Here is a 22,881-nt window from a genome sequence, read left to right as displayed (position 1 = left end):
GCGACCTGGTGCCCGAGGGCACCACGTTGGTGACCCCTGCTGTAGTGTAATGCCAGCAGCTAAAAGCAACTGCATGAAAACGTATACTCGAATATCACGATATAGTCATTTTCTATATCGTACAGAGACAAACCCGTAACATATCGAGTATATGGATATATCCCCCAGCCCTAATATATATACGTGTATATAAAGGAAAACCTGTGAAACAGGCTTGTAGGGATGATATAGCCTCTTGTGTTTTTTCCTGACCCAGCGTACATACACGTATGTATACAGTATATGTGCGTCAGAGAGCGCAGACGTCAAAACCAACGCACACTGTTAGTGATTATCAGTGAAGTATACAGTAAAGACAAAACGTCAAAATTGGGGGTTTTCCACCACCATCTTATAATTCCAATTACTCTACATTTGTCCACAGTAATTTTTTTGGGTCATCAGTGAAGATAACATTTCTCCATTTAATCCAACTTACTGGGTGGAGTGGCTTGCTTTGAAGGTGATCCTGTCTCTTTGGCAAACGGGTTGAGACCTACAGTGTCAGACACAAGTCACAAAAAGCACGGTGTGTTGGAGGATCGACTGTGAATAAATGTGTGCATAGATCTCAGAATCAACTGACGTTTTTGGGCTACTGCGCCATCTTCAGATTCCATTTCCTCTTGGTCCTCTTGTTCCTCGGGCTCTTGGTCAGGTTCTTCCTCTTGTCTATTGTGATATTTTTCTTTGACCTCCGGCTGGTGATACCTGTCAATTAAATCAACCAAGTATAAAACATCTCCACATAAACACAGTGGAACTTGTTTATGTCAACAACACAGGATGACCGATATAAGCATTTGTAAACACAAATGAAACGGAAACTAAAACTAGCCATTGACTGCACATTTACTTGTGACTTTGTCCAGAGACATTTGGCTGATAATAAAGGATTATTTTAATGTTTTTTGTCCATTTGTGCATATTTCTATTTAGACTTTTCTGCTGGGCTTCACGGTGGCAGAGGGGTTAGTGCGTCTGCCTCACAATACGAAGGTCCTGCAGTCCTGGGTTCAAAACCAGGCTCGGGATCTTTCTGTGTGGAGTTTGCATGTTCTCCCCGTGAATGCGTGGGTTCCCTCCGGGTACTCCGGCTTCCTCCCACTTCCAAAGACATGCACCTGGGGATAGGTTGATTGGCAACACTAAAATTGTCCCTAGTGTGTGAATGTTGTCTGTCTATCTGTGTTGGCCCTGCGATGAGGTGGCGACTTGTCCAGGGGGTACCCCGCCTTCCGCCCGATTGTAGCTGAGATAGGCGCCAGCGCCCCCCGCGACCCCAAAAGGGAATAAGCGGTAGAAAATGGATGGATGGACTCTTCTGCTTTCATGAAAGGCTATTCTTGTATCCAACAGAGCTTCTGTGGTAATGGTGTTGTATGTCCTAACTACAATGACTATAAATCTTTTTTTAATGCACAAATATTTATTCCGGTGGCTAAAGACCTAAAAAAATGGAAACTGTCGCATTGTCAGTTGCCAATGAAAAATCTAGGTTAATGATGCCATGCTTTTTATTTAAAGCTATTATTGCACTGAACAGGAAGTCACTGAGAAGCATGTTTTAATGCTGTGTAACTAGACAGTTATGTTGCTGTTATTGCTTCACGCTTCCTAACGATAATGACAAATTTAACAATACTATGACACTTACCACTTAACGTGGAGCCCAACTTAAACAAGTTGAAAAACTTATTCGGATGTTACCATTGGAGGGTCAATTGTACGGAATGTGTACTGTATTGTGCAATCTACTTATAAAAGTTTCAATCAATCAATCAATCAAACCATAAAATGACTAGGCTTATGTAATATAGACAATGTACGATAAAAATATACAAATCTGGTCAACTATAGAGATTTTAATACTATTGTTATATCATTAAAAATGTATTCTAGCTGTGTTCCGTAAGATTTCCAGCAAAAAGCGAACAAACACAACCTCAACGCAATTTAGCATTCTCGCTTGCAGCTAATGGCCCTTCAAGGCGGAAAATACACTATGTTTCTTACAACTATCATCCCTGAAATACGAGGACTAGCTCTAATACGCTAACCACAATCTAGAGCTCTTGAATGCAAAGGAAGATGGGCCGATCAACGTAAATATCGACAGTAATGATACCAAGTATTGTATCAGTACACGGTCCATAGTTAAGGGGTAGATTGATTTTTATTATCAAAAAATATTTTGTCGCTTTTGTCATTTTTTTTTTTTTTTTTTTTTTTACAAAGTCAGGGAATAAGTCCCTGGACACAGAGGAACTTTAAGGGCAAAAAACTAAGGATTTAAATTTGAGCCAATAGTAGGATATAATTTTAATATTTACTTGATATAGTTACATTGACATCCTCTGTTCTTGTCTAATTATACTGGTGATTGTGATCAAAAATTGAATCATTCAATGATCTTAAAAATGTTAAGTATTGTTATGGTCAATAATGCCCCTTTAACCATTAGGTATTGGTTATGACCCCAAATTTATAATATACCTCAAAAATAATATGAAGTATGAAAACAACTGAAGAATAAGTGCTTATTACATTTTAACAGAAGTGTAGATAGATTCAACCAGAAAAGATACAAAATGTTACAGCAGCCAGCTGAGGAGCTTTTGTAACCATTTTTGTAATTATTCTATTGTCATTTTCAACAACAAAAAATTATTTTGATATACAGTATATTGTTATTGCAGGAAGCTGCAATACACAGGTGTCCATAAAGTAATTTTACAATTTTTAAAATGTATCACAAAGTCAGTTGATAGATGCTTTAACCGGATTTGCTTTATTTACTATAAATCTGTGTTTTTATTTATTTATTTCTGATCGCATTGAAATGTTGTGTTTCAGGTATTCTCTTCTATTCCATTGCCACCATTGATGAAGTTAAGCTACAGCAAAAAGTGCAAGCAACTAGTGGTTCCCATATATACCGCATTTTTCGGACTGTAAGTCGACGTTTTTTTCCTCTGAGTTTGGCCGTGGGCGCGACGTATACTCCAGAGCAACTAATGTGTGAAATTATTAACACATTACCATAAAATATCAAATAATGTTATTTATATCATTCCTTGAACGACGAAGAAAATGTTCGCAATCGTCACACACACACACACGTCAGCAATCGTCACACATACACATCAACCAATAAGAATTCGGCGGGGGCGGGTCATGGCAGAAGTGCATTGTAGGTCATGATATTCTAACTGCTATATGCTATACACTACTGCCGGAGCTTTTAAAATGGATCACATCAACATTGGCGGTAACTTATAAAAACGGAGAAGGACTAAACTGAATTGGCACCGAAAAGGAAATCATATAATGCAGATTACAAGCTGGACGTAGTGAAATATGCAGCAGAGACCAGCAATCGAACAGCAGAAAGAAAGGACGCTAGCAGGGCGCATACCAGAGGCGACACAGAGGAAGAAGATTTAATCGGATTTAGCGATTAGGAGTGACAGATTGTTTGGTAAACATATAGCATGTTCTATATGTTATAGATATTTGAATGAATCTTACCATAATACGTTACGTTAACATGCCAGGCACCTTCTCAGTTGTTATTTATGCGTCGTATAACGTACACTTATTCAGCCTGTTGTTCACTATTCTTTATTTATTTTAAATTGCCTTTCAAATGTCTATTCTTGGTTTTGGGTTTTATCAAATACATTTCCCCAAAAAATGCGACTTATACTCAAGTGCGACGTATATATGTTTTTTTCCCTTCTTTATTATGCATTTTCGGCCGCTGCGACGTATACTCCGGAGCGACTTAGAGTCCGAAAAATACGGTACAGAGATATATTAAATGAGGTAAAACAACTTTGACAACCACTGATTATATTACAACAAATCTATTCAACAAATCTTGTCAACTTCCTTTGTAATATGTTTTTATTTTTATTTTAAAGAGCCTTTATGGACACCCTGTACATCAGGTTATAGATTTGAGGCCATAACACCCATCCCTAAAACAGACCCATTTTTATAGTGCTAACCCCTTTGAGTCTCCCGTGTCAACATGTGAGACTATATTCTAAGACTGTATTCTATTATGGCGTCAAAAACAATTGACTTTGTATGTTGACGATGAAATAAGGGGCTTTTTAATCAGTATTAGGAACAACACAGCGACCTGGGATTTAATGAGGTTGTCAACATAAGCAGGTTCCACTGTATAAATGTAGCACAGGTTCGTGACTTTGACAGAATTTATTTGAAAATATTTTGGCATTACCCAGATGAAGTCTGCCTGATGTCACAATATTCAGTCTCCTCCTGTTCTTCATCCTGAATCCGAGTAGCTTTCTCATGTGCAATTTCACTGAGACGCTGTGCAAGGACCATGCGTTTGGATCTAGATGCGTATCGAATGGCGAGCGTCACCACATTTTGAGTCATTAGCTCCGCCAGCTCCACGCAGCGAAACTCTCGTTCCAATTTACAAGACAACTGGAGAAACAAAAAGCAATTACTCGGTAAGAAAGAAGGCCATTGCATAAAATGAGCCATTCGTAAAGCTTTTATACTAACCGCAAACATCTTCATAAGCAGCTCCTGCTGTTCTTTCTGCGACTGACTCTGTCCATCGTCATCCACTTCATAACCGCTGGACGACAGGAAGTTATAGTGGTTGTGGAAGAGCACTGAGCGCCAGAACTGTTCCTGTAACAAGACAAATTAAATGAGTCGGAATCAAGTTCAGGTTATCTGATGACACTATTAAATGGAGAAAGTCCCACGCATGATTATAGAAAAATTATAGTAAAAATTCCACTCAAAGAAGGAACCTTAAAGGGGAACATTATCACCAGACTTATGCAAGCGTCAATATATACCTTGATGGTGCAGAAAAAAGACCATATGTTTTTTAACCGATTTCCAAACTCTAAATTGGTGAATTTTGGCGAATTAAAAGCCTTTCTGTTTATTACTCTGGTGGCGATGACGTCAGAACGTGACGTCACCGAGGTAATACTGCCACCATTTTCATTTTCTACACATTACACACATGGGTCTCAGCTCTGTTATTTTCCGTTTTTTCGACTATTTTTTGGAACCTTGGAGACATCATGCCTCGTCGGTGTGTTGTCGGAGGGTGTAACAACACTAACAGGGAGGGATTCAAGTGGCACCGAAGATGCGAAAGTTTCTGCCGCCAGACCCCCATTGAATGTGCTGTAGTGTCTTCACATTTGACCGGCGATGACAGACATGACACAGCGATGTACGGATAACATGCAGATGCAGATGCATTTGCAACGATAAAGTCAACGAAATCACAAAGGTGAGTTTTGTTGTTGACTTATGTGCTAATCAGACATATTTGGTTTCAGCGTGACTGCCAGCTAATCGATGCTAACATGCTACGCTAATCGATGCTAACATGCTATTTACCGGCGATGATAGACATGGCACAGAGATGTATGGATAACCTGCAGATGCATTTGCAATGATAAAGTCATCGAAATCACAAAGGTGAGTTTTGTTGATGTTGTCAATACATGCGTAATCTGTTGAATCGCTTAAGTCGCTGAAATCCGAGTCTGAATCCGAGCTAGAGTCACTATATCTTGCTGTGGTATTCCTATTGTTTGTTTACATTGGCAGCACTGTAAGACGTCACAGGAAAATGGATAGTGGTTTCGAAGATAGCGAAAATAAGGCACTTTAAAGCTTTATTTAGGGATATTCCGGGACCGGTAAAATTTTGAAAAAAATTCAAAAAATACAACAAGCCACTGGGAACTGATTTTTATTGTTTTTAACCCTTTTGAAATTGTGATGATGTTCCCCTTTAAATCAGATCTGAGGCTCAATGTAGAGCAGCTTTCTGCTTCGGCCATTTGAGAAAGAGGGTACAGCAATGCCAAAGTGTATCTGACAGTGTCCCCTGAGAGGTATGTACTCACTTTTAAAAGTTATTACATAATATGTGTTGGCTGTTCATTTGAACACCTATTTGCTAAGTTTACCTCCATCTGTCCTTTCTCAGTAGTTGTCTGACACAAAGGCAACTTGAAAGGCAGGATGGCCACTGCAGGTCTGGGCAGGGTGGGTGGATACCTGGAGCCTTTACATGGTATGCATCTTGATAAACAAACATATTTTACACATAAATATTGATTCGTACTCCACTTGAGAGGAATATCTTATCTATCATGTGCCATGCAGATGTGCATGCCACACAAAGGATTTACCTGAGTTGCTGAGGGTTCTCGTGTACCCCAACAACCCAATAGCTGTCTGATTTGCTTTTGCATGTCTCTCTGGTGTTGCAAACGGGCGTCCATGTGTGGCCCAGGGAGCGATTCAGCATTCGTACCACCCCCTCTGAATCCACATAACATGGGGTACCTGAAAAAACACAACCCGGATGACAAAACAATCAAGTCATGAAGTTTAAGATGACCTTTGTCCACAACCATGATTGAATTTTCTTACCATTTTTAGTTTAAATGTCAATCTGGATTATTTTCTCCAAATAGAGTGAGACTAATAAACTGGTATTTTCTATTCTTTTAGGTGTTCTGGCAACCTCAATTAAGCGTTTTCAATAATAAAATGATGCCTTACACATATCACTAATAGTAGTTTAAAATATGTTCAACTGTAAAACTAGTTTCCCCTTGAGAGCCTTATTTTTCTAACTGGCGTTTAAGGCACATGCACCTTTTTGAACCTTGGGCCGTGCCATAGCAGGGGAAACTTGGCAGCAATTCATTAGTTAGTGATTGCCCACAAGCAATAAAATAATGAGCAGAAATGGCAAAAAAAAAAAAAAAAAAGGTCACGTTAGGGAAATATCAGGTCCAAAGCCATGGGAAGTTGTTTTCCGGACAAGAAAGGACCAGTTTTTTGGCGAGAGACGAGGCGACATCACTGCAGCAAATGCCTGCTGCGCACGTCGTTCAGAGGCGGGTGGTGCTTCACCTCCATTTTTAGATTGTAGTTAAGGTGCACAGATAACATAAAATGTAGCTTGTTACTGTGACTGGTTTAGTAAGTAAAATGACATAAAAGCTCAACATAAGTGAAAAACGGTAGGCAGAAAGTCGAAAGGAGACTTTTTTATTGCAAACAGTCGATCCTACATCAAAGCATGTCAAGATGCTTTCTGAAACCATTCCCCCACTTTTCCAGCTTCAAAATAAAAGCGCTATGCTATACATCCGGTTTAACCACATTGATAAAATAAAAATGTCTCACATTAGGTTTGGGTTTTGTAATGTTATTCTGTGATATTTGCACTTAAAAAAGAAAATTCAAGTACATCAGTTGAGGACTATGGGAGGCCTGGCGTATTGTTCTGGCTGGCTGAAATATTGTGTAAATTATTTTATAACATATATAGTCCTCAAAGTGGCTGAATATTAAATTTTGTTAATAATACAGAAGGTTGAGACATTGGCATGCAGCAACATGAAGACGAGTGTGTACCTTCGGCAGTAAATCCGAGCCAGCAAAGGAAAGATTTTAGGGAGAGTGGGAGAGGTTCGCCGTTGATAATGTGCCTCCGCTTTTGACCAAACTGAAGCAACTGCACGCCAAGCAGCTGCTTTCCATCAAAACCTGTACCTGTTCAGGTGAAACAGGATACAGAAAAAAACATTTCACACCAATACTTCACTAGCCTGTGCAATGTGATAGTGTCTGCGAGGGCAGTTACATCCTGAGAAAAAAATGATATAAATACACAAGACCTTTATTTTTATTCAAGGTGCCACATGTAATAATTTCATGTCAAGTCATCATTAAATGGCCTCGATATGTCAAAAGGCATGAATAAATCATGTTCTTTTTAAATAACTCTATAACTGGTAACAGTAGTTGCGCTGTTATATGCTCATTTAAAAATTTGATTTACAGCTCTGAAATATTGTTAGTTTTCATTTCGATGCCCTGCCCTCCACCGTTTGACCAATTAAAAAGTCTGCATGTGTCACATCCAGGTTGCCAATTACGCACTGCCACCTTTGTCTGACTCCTGCCACTGGTAAAGTTACTAAACATTTCAGACCTAAGTAAATAAAAATGGCGTCGTTACGATTCTGAACCTATTCATGACAAAGCCAGGATAAAAATGAGGATTTGTATCTTTATTTATAATTGAATCACTTGTTTATCTTTCAACAAGTTTTTAGTTATTTTCATATCTTTTTTTTCCCAAATAGTTCAAGAAAGACCACTACAAATGAGCAATATTTTGCACAGTTATACAATTTAATAAATCAGAAACTGATGACATAGTGCTGTATTTTACTTCTTTATCTCTTTTTTTCAACCAAAAATGCTTTGCTCTGATTAGGGGGTATTTGAATCAAAACAATGTTCACAGGGGGTACATCACTAAAAAAAGGTTGAGAACCACTGCCGTAGGGGACAAGCGGTAGAAATGGATGGATGGATGATTTGGTGGAATGATCCATATACCAGTCTGGTTCATTTATTGCTTTTATATGTTGTAAATGTTCAAAACAAACATATTCATGTTTTTAGCTTGGACATATCCCCACAGGAACACTTGTTCTACTTTAAAATTAAAATCCAGCTATGTATGAAATTATTTATGTGCATTTGTACAGTACCTCTGTGGTAGACAATGAGTAACTGCTCTCCATGTCCCGTCATACAGACAACAGGCCCCGACAGGCTGAAGATTTCCCTCTGAATTCCACCGATGGAAAAGAATCTGACCATGAGTGCGCTGGTGGCCACCGCCGCCCAGCCTTGACCCAGACAAAGCGCCTTTGCGTCCTCACCCTCGGGTAGGTCAACCATCCACTCCTTGTTGGTGTCCCATGATGAGAAGTGAAGGCACTGCAATTTACTGCGAAGGCAAAGAGATGATGTTGACAGACAAGTCAACACGGTAACAATTTTAATTAGGCCTTGGCTTAATGGATTTATTTGCAAGCACCTGAAGACACATGACACATTTTGTCCTTCCATTATTGTTTTGAATTAATGCAAATGCCATGAATTTACAAGTAATTTGAAATATGAGCTGTCTCTCAGCTCCTTGTTATGCTTCAAGTTTGGAGCATACCTTGAGTTACGAGCATTTTCCCCGTCAGTTGAAGTAATATTTGTAACAGGCTTCTGCCCTTTAAACAATAAAGCGTTGATGTAGTCTTACTCGTTGCTGTTCATGCTTCATTTACACAAGAAACAAAACATTCAGGTAGGGCTGGGCGATATGGCCTTTTTTAAATATGTCAATATTTTTAGGCCATATCGCGACACACGATATATATCTCGATATTTTGCCTGAGCCTTGAATGAACACTTGATGCATATAATCACAGCAGTATGATGATGTGTCTACATTAAAACATTCTTCTTCATACTGCATTAATATATGCTCATTTTAAACTTTCATGCAGAGAAGGAAATCACAACTAAGTCAATCGACCAAAACTGTATTTATTAAACAACATTCATGTCATTTCCAAAACTGAAAGTACAAGATTGTCTGAGACATTTTTAAAACAAGCTATTAGTGCACTTTTGTGCATGATGTCACAAAGATGATAAATCAAAACATTAAACTAAAGTGAACTTTTTGTACAGAATGCCACTACAATAGTTTAAAACAAATAAAGTGCACTTTGGTGATGTCAAACAAGACATTTCATTAACTGTCAAATAAAAATGTGCTGCATAACAGGAAATCAAATAGTGTTCGTCCTTCGCAATGTGGTAGTTTACTGCGGACATTAATCTCGGTTAGCTGTTGACAGTTTTTTTCATACGGTGTTGATTTGGAAATGTTTGCCTCGGCATTTTGATGGTGTGGGCGTGTGGCACCGAATGGAGATGTTGACATGCGGAGTATGCACTCTTCATTCTCTAGCATGTGACTTTTCAAATGATGATACATATTAGCAGTAATGCTACTTTTTATAGCAACACTTGTGCCCCACACTTGACAAATTAAAGTTGTCTATCTGACATATTCCCGCTTGAAGCCAAACCACCACTAGACGATGGACTCTCTGCTGTTTTGTCACCAGGTTTGCACCTTCTTTCTCTCGTATTACCACTCGCACGGCTTCGCTAGCATTACAGCTAACGTTACCCAGTCTGCTACCTCTCTGCTCCAGGAAGGCGTATACGTAAGTGACGTATGACGTGATAGTATGTGACGTATGTAAGAAGGTGCGCTTGCTGTCCGTGAGAAGGGGACACAAGAAGGAGTGGGAAGAGTCTGTAGTGTAATGCCAGCAGCTAAAAGCAACTGCGTGAGAACGTATACTCAAATATCCCGATATAGTCATTTTCTATGTCGCACAGAGACAAACCCGTGATATATCGCATATATAGATATATCGCCCAGCCCTACATTCTGGCAATAAAGAGTTAATATATTGTTGCACATTGTTGTGGCTAATATGTTTATACATAGAAAAAAACTACAGTTTTGATGAGACAGTTGACAGTGTTTAAGCGCCGCTCAGATTGACACATTCCTGCCCTCCAACCATGGAAAAAAACATTTAAAATATCTGCTACTTGTTAGTTGCCTACTCCGTATCACACAAGCTGCAACCAAAGGGCAGATATTTAACTAAAAAAAATATGCGAAACAGCAGATGCAGTGTTTAATACATTTTACTTTGTTCCGACTAATCCTGAGTCAATAGACTGAACGGTTGAGAAGCAGCTTGAACAAGACAACGCTTTTGCCAAGGTAAATCCATCCATCCATTTACTACCACTTGTCCCTTTCGGGGTTGCGGGGGGTGCTGTGGAGCCTATGCTGAACAATATTCTAACATTATTTTATAAAACTACTGTAGTTATTTGTAGCACATGCAATTGTAATTGTGGATTTATTGTCAAAAAGTTAGTTTTTCCACTTTTAGACATATTACAATTGTGGGTTGTTTTGGGAGGGCGGATTAAATTGATTTCAATTAATTTCAATTTTCGGCACGGCTTTAAGATGAGTGTTTTGAGTTTCAAGCTCAGTCGTAGAAAGTGCTCGTAAGTTGAGGTATCACTGTATCTGTTGTCATATTTAATAAGCTGAGTCGGTTTGGTCTTTGCATCCCTTCGGATGCACATTTGATCAGCAGATAAGCAGCAGGCATGGCATACTTCATGTATGCCAGAGCGAATTTACCATGTGTGGCAGTCATTTGAATTCACTAACCCTAAGGTAAGATTAGCCAAAATGTTTTAATTTATAGTGATTCCTATTCATAGTTATGGCCTTTTTAACAGAATGTTGCAAACCCCTGACCTATGACTCGCAGACCCCGGTTTGAGAAATCCCACAACCTCTGTTGTCCACTTGGATGTTTTTAACAGGTACAACAACTTGGCAGAAAGACAAATGCTGAAGAAAAAAAAGTGAGGCTTTTCCTATCAACTTTATCTGACTCCAGGCATCAGTGGACATACCTTGCAAGCTCATTCGTGCTGGGGCAGGCCAGTAGCACGGCTTCTTGGGAAATATCCGCCATGGTGTGTCCCAACGTGTTGGTGAGGTGCATGGCATGGTGTACGGCTGTGTCATGAAACTCCACGTCGATGGCATTGTCCTGTTCGTCGTTGTAACCTCGCACTATTCCTACGGAGTTCCACATCTGAAGGACAGTAAAGAGTAAATGTATATTGGTCTTGGTTTATTATTAACTAACCATCATCATTCATGTGGACGGTGAGATGACTGGTTTGTGTTGAGTACCATGAAGCGGTGAGTAAGATGCACTGGAGTGGATCCTGCTTGAAAGGCCTTCTGGGGGAGCGTCGGTTGGGGCCCATCATAGACAGGCCGCATTGCAGCTGAAGGCATCACGGCACGGTCAGCTCCACCGTCGAATCCATATTCATCTTGACCCAGCTTCAGCGAGCCGGTATCTGTTAATTCACAGATCCAGTCAGGGGTTTACATACGCTTTTGGGCAGTTCCTGATTTATTTGAACCAATCTTTTGTAGGGTGCAATTATTTTTAAAAAATTGAGTGCCCAAGTTTGAACACAGGGTGAAAATTATACACAATCATTATTTCCGTGAGGAAGTTTTACCGTGAACACACATTTTTAGTCGCTATCAAGAAAATTCTGGCATAATTCTGGGTGGGTATTAGAGATTGGCTATACGGCCTAAAAGCTATATCCTGTGATACATTAATATATATATATAAATATATATATATATATATATATATATATATATATATATACACACACACACACACACACACATTATTATATATGTATATGTATGTGTATATACATAAATACAAAATTAATATATATATATATATATATATATATATATATATATATATATATATATATATATACACAAATACATATACATTAATACATATATACAGACACATACAGTTGATATATATATATATTTATATGTATATATATATATATAAATACACACACACACATATATATACACATATGTCTGCACATATATATATACACACACATATATGTGTGTATAGATGGATAGTACTTTATTGATTCCTTCAGGTAAATTAAAATGTACATATCTATATATACACACACATATATAGATACAGTTGATATATATACATGCACACACATATATATATATATCTATCAACTGTATGTGTGTGTATATATACGTATGTATGTATATATATATATATATATGTATGTATGTATATTCACACATACACATATGTGATATATATATATATATATTCACACGCACGCACGCGCACGCACGCGCACGCACACGCACAAAAATACTTGGTATGCAAATGTAATATAATTATTTCAAAACAAGTAACAAAGGCTCCTAATTTAGCTGCTGATGTATGCGGTAACAAATCAATTAATTTTGTATTATTTTATCAAATCTATTCTTACTCTACTTGTTAGTTTACTGTTAAAATCTGGTTATCTTTTGTCGTAACAAGGTTCTATATACAATTATGTTCAAAAGTAATAAGCAATTATTCATCTGTTGTTTTCATACTTTACATTAGTTTTGGTTGATACTACAAATTTGGGGACTGATCCAATACCAGGTAATTACACTGGCAATATTGGTCATACCAATGCTGATACTTCAAAATTGTCAAAATCCTTGAATGATCTTTTTTTTTTTTCAATCACAATTATAATCAAACAGAAAGACAGGATGGTGGTGCAACAATATCAATTAAATATTAAAATAATTTCCAACTATTGGTTTTAACTTTAATCATTTGGTTTTTGCCCTGAAAGCCCTCCTGTGTCCGTGGAGTTAGAATTTGTAACAAATAACAAAAAAACAACAAAATATTTTTAGGATATTAAAAAATATCGCTCTAACTTTTGTTTAATCGACCATGTACTGATACTATACTTGGTACTGTTACTGTTGATATTTGTATCGATCTGTCCACTTTTGTTTTCATTCAAGAGCTCTATCTTACTGTTAGCATATCCTCCTACGGTGTGTAGTGTAGAATCCATCAATCAAGGTTTATTTGTATAGCAATTTACAACATCACAATGGTGCACAGGACAAATAAGCTAAAAGCAAGTAAAACCACGCATACTAAAAAAGTTAAAAAACATTCATATCTAAAAACACTTATGGCAATTGTTTAAACAAATATGTTTTAGTTGAGATATAAAAGCTTCTAGCGCCGTGATGGTTCGCAACACAGGTGAAAGTGAGTTCCATAATCTTGGTGCGGATGCGGCAAAGGAACGACGCCTCCCATTTTTTATTTATATTATTCCTTAGTACTTTTAAAAATGGGTGCTAATATGAGCGCAATTTTCTTGGTGGGTGGCCAACAGCCAAAATATCAGCCAAAAATGCTGGGGACACAACATTGATGGCCTTAAAAGCAAAAAGAAGGATTTTAAAATTCATTCTAAAACATACCGGGAGCCAATGGAGAGCAAAGAGAACCAGGGTATTATGGGCATGTTTTTGAGCATTAGTGAGGAGGCAAGCAGTGGAATTTTGTACTAACTGGAGCTTGTGGAGGAGTGACTGATTTAGTCCACTGAAGCAGACATTACAGTAGTCCAGTCTTAAGCGGATGAAAGTATGAATAGCTTTTTCAAGGTCTGCCCTATGCAGAAAAAGCTTCACCTTTGTCAAAAACTGGAAAAAAACCTGCTATAACCACACAGTTAGTCTTTTTCAAATTTAAGGTCACATTTTTCACAGCATTAGCGAGAGTTGGGGTGCTAAAAGTGGGTGCAATGTATTCCGTTTTGCTCTCATTTAAATGAAGAAAATCTGGTGACAGCCATACTTTAATGTCATTGAGAGAGCAGAGAATGTTTAGCTATTTCTCGTCTTCCAGTAATAATACTTCTGTAATTGTAAGAAACGTAGTTTATTTGCTACCATGAGGCAAGGATTGCTGCTTAGAAGTGGCTTTGCACTGTGAAGAGACGTTAGCCGCATGCGACAATGCAAATGTTCGTGAAGACTCGGTCTTTTGCTTGTTGTTGGCAAATTTGCCGGATACAGAATGTGTCCTCAACATGCATTATCACAATGTAAGGATGATATTAAAAGCTCTATCACCTGCCAAATGTATTTAATTTATATCAGTGGTCCCCAAACTACGGCCCGCGGGCCAGATTCGCCAGTGTTCGAGATCTGGCCTGCGGGAAGTCCCAAGTTAAAAAAAATTTTTTTTTTAAATCTTTTTATAAATCTGTCCTTTCTAATCCATTTTCTACCGCTTGTTGCTTGTTACTCTCAGTCTCATAGCCGCTCAGGCAAATCACATTGTCTAAAAATGCATTTTCAAATCGATGACGCGATATCATATATCGTATTTTTCAGACTATAAGTCGCAGTTTCTTTCATAGTTTGGCTGGTTGTGCGACTTATACTCAGGAGCGACTTATGTGTTAAATTATTATCACATTAACGTAAAATATCAAATAATATTATTTAGCTCATTCACGTAAGAGACTAGACGTATAGGATTTCATCAGATTCAGCAATTAGGAGTGACAAAATGTTTGGTAAACGTATAACATGTTCTATATGTTATAGTTATTTGAATGACTCTTACCATAATATGTTACCTTAACATACCAGGCAACTTCTCAGTTGGTTATTTATGCATCATATAACGTACACTTATTCAGCCTGCTGTTCACTACTCTTTATTTATTTTAAATTGCCTTTCAAATGTCTGTTCTTGGTGTTGGGTTTTATCAAATAAATTTCCCCCAAAAATGCAACTTATACTCCAGTGCGAATTATATGTTTTTTTCCTTCTTTATTATGCATTTTCGGCAGGTGCGAGGCCCCCGGGTCAAAAAGTTTGGGGACCCCTCATTTACATTGTATGTCGTCAAATATGTGGCTGATAGAGTATAGTATAGTTTGGGCTGTTCGACACCCCTAAGTATAGTATACATTTTATTTAAAAAAAGGTTGGTTTCCTGGTACAGACCAGTAGTCCACAATTGTTCAGTATGTTAAGTTTAGGTCTTTGGGAAGATCATTGTCAAAGCTTAACTTTACCCTGCTTTATTTATTCTAAAACAAGTTTTGATGTCTTCAATTGGTTAATTACATCTTCTTCTAAAATACAGTGGAACCTTTGCTTTACAAATCCATTCTCGTACAAACTTTTCAATTTACAAACCGAATAAAAATAAGATTTGGTGTACGAACTTTGTCTCCGTGTAGGCACGTTTCATCTATGGTGCAACTATCGACTATTTTAGTAATAATATTATTTTCATTAATTTGAACGATTAATTGAATAAAACTTTTTTGTAGCCTCAATGTGTATTTTAGGAAAAATATTTTCACTTTTTTCTGCTTACCAAAACCGTAATTAATTGATTTTAATTAATTAAAATAATTAATAATGAATTGTTTTTTTCTAATAAATGCACATCATATACATTGAAAATACAATTTTAACATGTCTGCATTTATAAAAATTATGAAATATTTACACAGGTTATGCTACCGCCGTAAGGTGGATTACCGGGAGCACTATCTTTGTACTTATTCTCCTCCTTTGCCTGCGTTCTGCAATTTTGTGACGTGTTAGGGATGCTGGATTTCCATTCCGTGTAGCTTGTTTTTCCTTTTTCAAATGCCTGGTCAATCTTCAGCTTTGAAGTCCGTCATGTGCATTTCCTTGAAATGCGTGCAAAATACATATTTAACCAAGGTGATGACACTGTTTGGCCGGCGGAGGGAACACATGTCATGGAAGTTGTGTCCACATTTAAGTTTTAAAGTTAAAGTACCAATGATTGTCACACACACTAGGTGGCGAAACTATTCTCTGCATTTGACCCATCACCTATGATCACCCCCTGGGAGGCGAGGGGAGCAGTGAGCGGCAGCGGTGGCCGCGCCCGGGAATCATTTTTGGTGATTTTAGTTAACAGTAGGAAGAGAATGGAAACAGCGTTACTGATGTTCTTAATATAATGGCCTTGACGGGAGGGAAGATGTGTTAGGGAATGAAAGTCAAGTGTGGATGTGCTGCCGCTCTTCAGAGACGGATGTGCTCTGCCACAGTGGGAAAATCCATCAATCAGCCCCAACATTGTTTATAGCATTGAAAAAATTAGCGGTTTATAAACCAGAAATTTCAGTATTAAAATTCCAGGCACTCCATGTGGTCCAGCTTTCATAAATTTTTAATAATTACACTCATTAAACGAAGAAGCAGAATATAAATCAAAGTTTTGTTCTAATTGAATTAATCGGTTAATCATTGCAGCATTAGTTTTAACCACCATTTCTTCCATTGGCCGACAGGGCAAACACGCAGAAACGTCCAAAATACATGCAACTTATAAATTGTGGATTTTTCTGGTTTCAGAAGCTTTAAGTTGCCGATGAATTTTGCCTTGTCACATCAGACCATTGAAATTGAGGGGTCATGAAATTTTTCACATTAAAACAAATGCGCTTACACAATCATTCAGTCAGCCATTTAGTACTTTATGAACTTAACCTCAACATGTACAAGAAACCACAAAACAAATTGCACACCGCAGAGCTCCAAAGTCGAATAATATCGACACTTGTCACTGAAAGAGGAAAAAGCTGCTGCAGGAAACAGATTTCATCAATCATTACTGTAACTAACTAAAGGCCGGACCGCCAAGCCCGAAGAAGACCACTTTAGCGGTAAAAGCAGGAGGAGAATGTTAAAGACCGCACTCAAAGAAATTTCTCTTTTGTTATATTTGTGAAAGAACGCAAGCACCTGTGCAAATATTTCATGTTTCAATGAGTATACATGTGGCTTAAAGAAATTAAAATGCACGATATGAAAAATTCCAAAATTTAGGAGTTGGAAGCGTAGAATTAAGTGCACTATAAGCCCGGAAATTACAGTATAGGCATCAATTTTATTAGTAAGATCAAGAAAAAAAAAATGTTTCAGATGAACCAACATTTTTTTCCATATACAGTTTCATCCACGTTAAACAGTATTTAAAATGAACAGAGAAATAAAAAACATTTTACATAGTAAAAAGTAGGGGTGTAACGGTACACAAAAATTTCGGTTCAGTACTTACCTCGGTTTAGAGGTCACGGTTCGGTTCATTTTCGGCACAGTAAGAAAACAACAAAATATTAATTTTTTGGTCATTTATTTACCAAATTTGTAAACAACGGCTTTATCCTTTTAACATTTGGAACACTATAATAATTCTACCCACGTTAATCCACATTAAACTCCTTCAAGTTGTTGCTTTAAATAAATAACATGACAAAACCTTTCTTCGACATATAAAAAGTGCAACATTAAACAGTTTCAAGTCAACTCATCATGCTTAATTTAGTACAGCATTTGGGAAGCCTGTAGTTGACTTTTATTATGTAAATGTTAAATTTTTGTCAACATGTGATAGCAGGGACCCTGCCATTCAAAACTAAGCTGCTACATTACTAATGATTAATATAACTATAGCTGAAAAATAGTACAATAGCAATAGGAGACTATTAATCCCTGAAATCTATGGAGTTCATGTGAAATAACAGACAGACAGGGCTTTGCTGCCCCTAACACACGCACACGCACACACGCGCACACACAGCAAAATGAGCTAACCTTACGCTAAAAGCTAATTAGCCTTCACCCCAAACCAGTACTGCGAGCGAGCTGAGCTGCAGTTTAAGTTTCTAGAAGGTCAACGGGCTCATAGTGATGCTAGCAGTAGTTGTGACTGAGAGGTGTTTTTTATAATTCGGGCAGAGTACGCTGTCCGTTGCTAAACACATATCTGCTCGACACTGAAGCATTGAATACAAGAGCTCTGAATACGCACTGCTGATTGGCTGTCACATCGCTCTGAATACGCACTGCTGACTGGCTTTGTATGTAACTAATCAGATGGTTGTGTGGAAGGGACAATGCTGGGTGCTCAGACAGAGGCAGAAAGCTGAGCAGCTTGTTAAGACTTTAGGTTACAAACTCGTTCGATACACCTCCGAATCGGACCGAAACCCCCGTACCGAAACGGTTCAATACAAATACACGTACCGTTACACCCCTAGTAAACAGTTTTTTTATTTAGCTCTCTAAATTAAACAATCATATCCAATTGCATTGCTTTTGATGCAATAAAACACTCACCGAGTGAATTTTCATCATCCAGGATTGCTCTGTTCCTCACACGCCCTGTTGCTGGCATTAAGAAATCATCGTCGTCATCGTCGTCGTCGTTCTTGACCCCATTGATTGCTTTCTTAGAGGGGGACTTGGTGTCACTCCATCCTTCATCTATGAGCTGGGCGTCGTCATCATCATCATCAAATAGGTTGTCATAGCCTCGCTCGCTTTTTTCTGCAGTGGCCTAATGACAGACCAGAGACAGATGTCACCATGAAGCACAAGAATACCAGTTTAAGAAGGATGTCTTTAAACTATGTCTACAACTCAGGGGACATTTGTGCATTTCAATGCACCCCGACTAGCCCAGGTAGAGTGCTTAAGAACGGATGAAAAGCCAAAACATTTTGCATGGAAGCTGAGATCGAGACGAAAACAATACTGCCCGAGGGCCCTTTTCCACTGTAAAAGTCATAACGAAAAATTTAGGTACAAACCCCGTTTCCATATGAGTTGGGAAATTGTGTTAGATGTAAATATAAACGGAATACAATGATTTGCAAATCCTTTTCAACCATTATTCAATTGAATGCACTACAAAGACAAGATTTTTGATGTTCAAACTCATAAACTTTATTTTTTTTTTGCAAATAATTAGAATTTCATGGCTGCAACACGTGCCAAAGTAGTTGGGAAAGGGCATGTTCACCACTGTGTTACATCACATTTTCTTTTAACAACACTCAATAAACGTTTGGGAACTGAGGAAACTAATTGTTGAAGCTTTGAAAGTGGAATTATTTTCCATTCTTGTTTTATGTAGAGCTTCAGTCGTTCAACAATCCGGGGTCTCCGCTGTCGTATTTTATGCTTCATAATGCGGCACACATTTTTGAAGGGAGACAGGTCTGGACTGCAGGTGGGCCAGGAAAGTACCCGCACTCTTTTTTTACGAAGCCACGCTGTTGTAACACTTGTCTTGCTGAAATAAGCAGGGGCGTCCATGATAACGTTGCTTGGATGACAACATATGTTGCTCCAAAACCTGTATGTACCTTTCAGCATTAATGGTGCCTTCACAGATGTGTAAGTTACCCATGCCTTAGGCACTAATACAACCCCATACCATCACAGATGCTGGCTTTTGAACTTTGCGCCTATAACAATCCATGTGGTGATATCCTTTAAACACTGATGTCGGTTTTTAATGCAGTACCGCCTGAGGGATCAAAAGTCCGTAATATCATCACTTACGTGCAGTGATTTCTCCAGATTCTCTGAACCTTTTGATGATTTGACGGACCATAGATGGTAAAATCCCTAAATTCTTTGCAATAGCTCGTTGAGAAATTATGTTCTAAAACTGTTTGACAATTTGCTAACAAAGTGGTGACCCTCACCCCATCTTTGTTTGTGAATTACTTAGCATTTCATGGAAGCTGCTTTTATACCCAATAATGGAACCCACCTGTTCCCAATTAGCCTGCACACCTCTGGGATGTTCCATATAAGTGTTTGATGAGCATTCCTCAACTGGGATGTTCCATATAAGTGTTTGATGAGCATTCCTCAACTTTATCAGTATTTATTTCCACCTTTCCCAACTTCTTTGTCACGTGTTACTGGCATCAAATTCTAAAGTTAATGATTATTTGCAAAAAAAAAATTTTTTATCAGTTTGAACATCAAATATGTTGTCTTTTTAGCATATTCCACTGAATATGGGTTGAAAATGATTTGCAAATCACTGTATAACGTTTATATTTACATCTAACACAAATTCCCAACTCATATGGAAATGGTGTTTGTAAATCATGAGTCATGTTACTTTGCAGCACTTAATGGCATTTATTGCTATATAAATATAATTCACTTCACTATTGTAACCTAACATTTTCTAGGGCTCAATTGTGATAAGAGACCATTCCATTGACTTGGCATTCAAACACAGCATGCAGTAATAACCTAAAGTTGAAATTTAAACACAACAGGGCATTCATTACCTTGGAGGTGATGGGAGCAGATGTGCTGAAACCATCAAGAAGTCCCAAGCAGCCCTCAGTGTCAGTGTAAGCAATCTGACTGCCAGCTGGGTGCCAGGCTAAACCACACACTGTAAAGCCTTTCTCATGTTTGTGCCTGTGGAGCAAATGATGCAACCTTAACAAAACAACTCTTAGATGTCTCTTGTTGTTTATATCTACTGTCCGCCTTTGTGATTCTTTACTCACACTGCAACTGGAAGGATATAGTTTATGAAAAGTTCGTCCGAAAACTAGGGATGGGCAATATACTGTATGTTGCAGCCTCTTGCTATAACAACATATCACAATATTTGGTATGTAAATGATAAAGGAACCATTTCAAAATAGGTTACAAAGGCTTCAAAATTAATTACCAGTTGTATTTTTTCTTAGAACTAATATTAATGTACTTGCTAATTTCATGTTTACTTTCCGTTGTAACATGGTTCTATAAACACTTCTGTTATAATGTATTAAGCACTTATTCTTCTGTTGTTTGGAAACTTTACATTAGGTTTGGGCAATATCACCAATTTGGGTATTTATCAAATACCAAGTAGTTACAGGGGCATTATTGGCCATACTGATATTTAAAATTTGAAAATGATTACATTTCTTAACGCAACTATAGTCTGACAATAAGCCAGAGTGCTTCCTCCCGCCTCCAAAGACATGCACCTGGGGATAGGTTGATTGGCAACACTAAATGGGCCCTAGTGTGTGAATGTGAGTGTGAATGTTGTCTATCTGAGTTGGCCCTGTGATGAGGTAGCGACTTGTCCAGGGTGTAAGCGCCTTCCGCCCAAATGCAGCTGAGATAGGCTCCAGCACCTCCGCGACCCAGAATGAGACAAGCGGTCAAAAATGGATAGAGGGATGGATGGCTCTATAACTATGTCAATTAAATACTTAAAAATATTTCCAACGATTGTCTTTGATTTAAATGATTTGGTTTTTGTCCTTAAAGCCCTACGGAGTTTGACACCCTACAATACATTACGACATGGCACGTATGCCCATGGCATGTTAACAATATAAATTATGGTCTTTCAACAAGAACATTTATTTTTAAAAGTGGGTAATGTGTAATAGGGTAACAAGACTGAGTTAAAAAGCAGGGACATAATTCCACCCGTCCATTTTCTACCGCTTGTCCTTTTTGGGGTCGCTGGAGCCTATCTCAGCTGCATTCGGGCGGAAGGCGGCGTACACCCTGGACAAGTCGAAACCTCATCGCAGAGCCAACACAGATAGACAGACAACATTCACACTCACGTTCACACACTAGGGCCCATTTAGTGTTGCCAATCAACCTATCCCCAGGTGCATGTCTTTGGAGGTGGGAGGGGCCTATCCCCAGGTGCATGTCTTTGGAAGTGGGAGGAAGCCGGAGTACCCGGAGGGAACCCACGCATTCACGGGGAGAACATGCAAACCCCACACACAAAGATCCCGAGCCCGGGATTGAAGCCAGGACTACTCAGGACCTTCGTATTGTGCGGCAGATGCACTAACTCCTCCACCACCGTGCTGCCCAGGGACATAATTTATTTTATATATATTTTTTAGATAAAAAAAAATACAATTCAGTTGTACAGTATTTTGGATGTACAGTAACACAAACGAGTAAAAACATGTTAACTCTGAAGGATTATATTTCATAGTACAGTAGGAAGTAGGTGGAGGGAATCAATGCTATTTTTACAGTGTTTAAGGTAGTTTAAATTACCGTATTTTTCGGAGAAAAGGTGAGACCTGCCGAAAATGCATAATAAAGAAGGAAAAAAACATCTAAGTCGCACTGGAGTACAAGTCGAATTTTTGGGGGAAATTTATTTGATAAAATCCAACACCAAGAATAGATATTTGAAAGGCAATTTAAAATAAATAAAGAATAGTGAACAACAGGCTGAATAAGTGTACGTTATATGACGCATAAATAACCAACTGAGAAGGTGCCTGGTATGTTAACGTAACATATTATGGTAAGAGTCATTCAATTAACTATAACATATAGAACATGCTATATGTTTACCAGACAATCCGTCACTCCTAATTGCTAAATCCCATGAAATCTTACACGTTTAGTCTCTTACATGAATGAACTAAATAATATTATTTGATATTTTACTGTAATGTTTTAATAAATTCACACATAAGTCGCTCTTGAGTATAAGTCGCACCCCCGGCCAAACTATGAAAAACCGCGACTTATAGTCTGAAGAATACGGTAATAGTTTTTA

At 38.1% G+C, this 22,881-nt stretch overlaps 1 protein-coding gene across 3 annotated transcripts in view; it reads right to left on the bottom strand.

The window, feature by feature from the left end:
* The window catches only part of wdhd1 (WD repeat and HMG-box DNA binding protein 1), an 83,481-nt gene that overhangs the window by 32,546 nt on the left and 28,054 nt on the right, over nt 1-22,881 (bottom strand). For all 3 annotated transcript variants that reach the window (XM_061887076.1, XM_061887075.1, XM_061887073.1), the window contains 12 exons: nt 20,618-20,753; nt 18,639-18,858; nt 11,750-11,922; nt 11,464-11,648; nt 8,643-8,884; nt 7,495-7,632; nt 6,255-6,411; nt 6,030-6,144; nt 4,588-4,719; nt 4,292-4,506; nt 626-750; nt 479-535 (listed from right to left, as the gene is read on the bottom strand). In XM_061887076.1, the coding sequence (XP_061743060.1) occupies nt 479-535; nt 626-750; nt 4,292-4,506; nt 4,588-4,719; nt 6,030-6,144; nt 6,255-6,411; nt 7,495-7,632; nt 8,643-8,884; nt 11,464-11,648; nt 11,750-11,922; nt 18,639-18,858; nt 20,618-20,753 (1,895 nt within the window). The remainder of the gene's footprint in view (nt 1-478; nt 536-625; nt 751-4,291; nt 4,507-4,587; nt 4,720-6,029; nt 6,145-6,254; nt 6,412-7,494; nt 7,633-8,642; nt 8,885-11,463; nt 11,649-11,749; nt 11,923-18,638; nt 18,859-20,617; nt 20,754-22,881) is intronic.

Source organism: Nerophis ophidion, linkage group LG25, assembly GCF_033978795.1.
Source record: "Nerophis ophidion isolate RoL-2023_Sa linkage group LG25, RoL_Noph_v1.0, whole genome shotgun sequence".
Classification (NCBI taxonomy): Eukaryota; Metazoa; Chordata; class Actinopteri; order Syngnathiformes; family Syngnathidae; genus Nerophis; species Nerophis ophidion.
The sequence above is the reverse complement of the archived record's forward strand: the minus strand, read 5'-3'. Positions and strand labels throughout refer to the sequence as shown.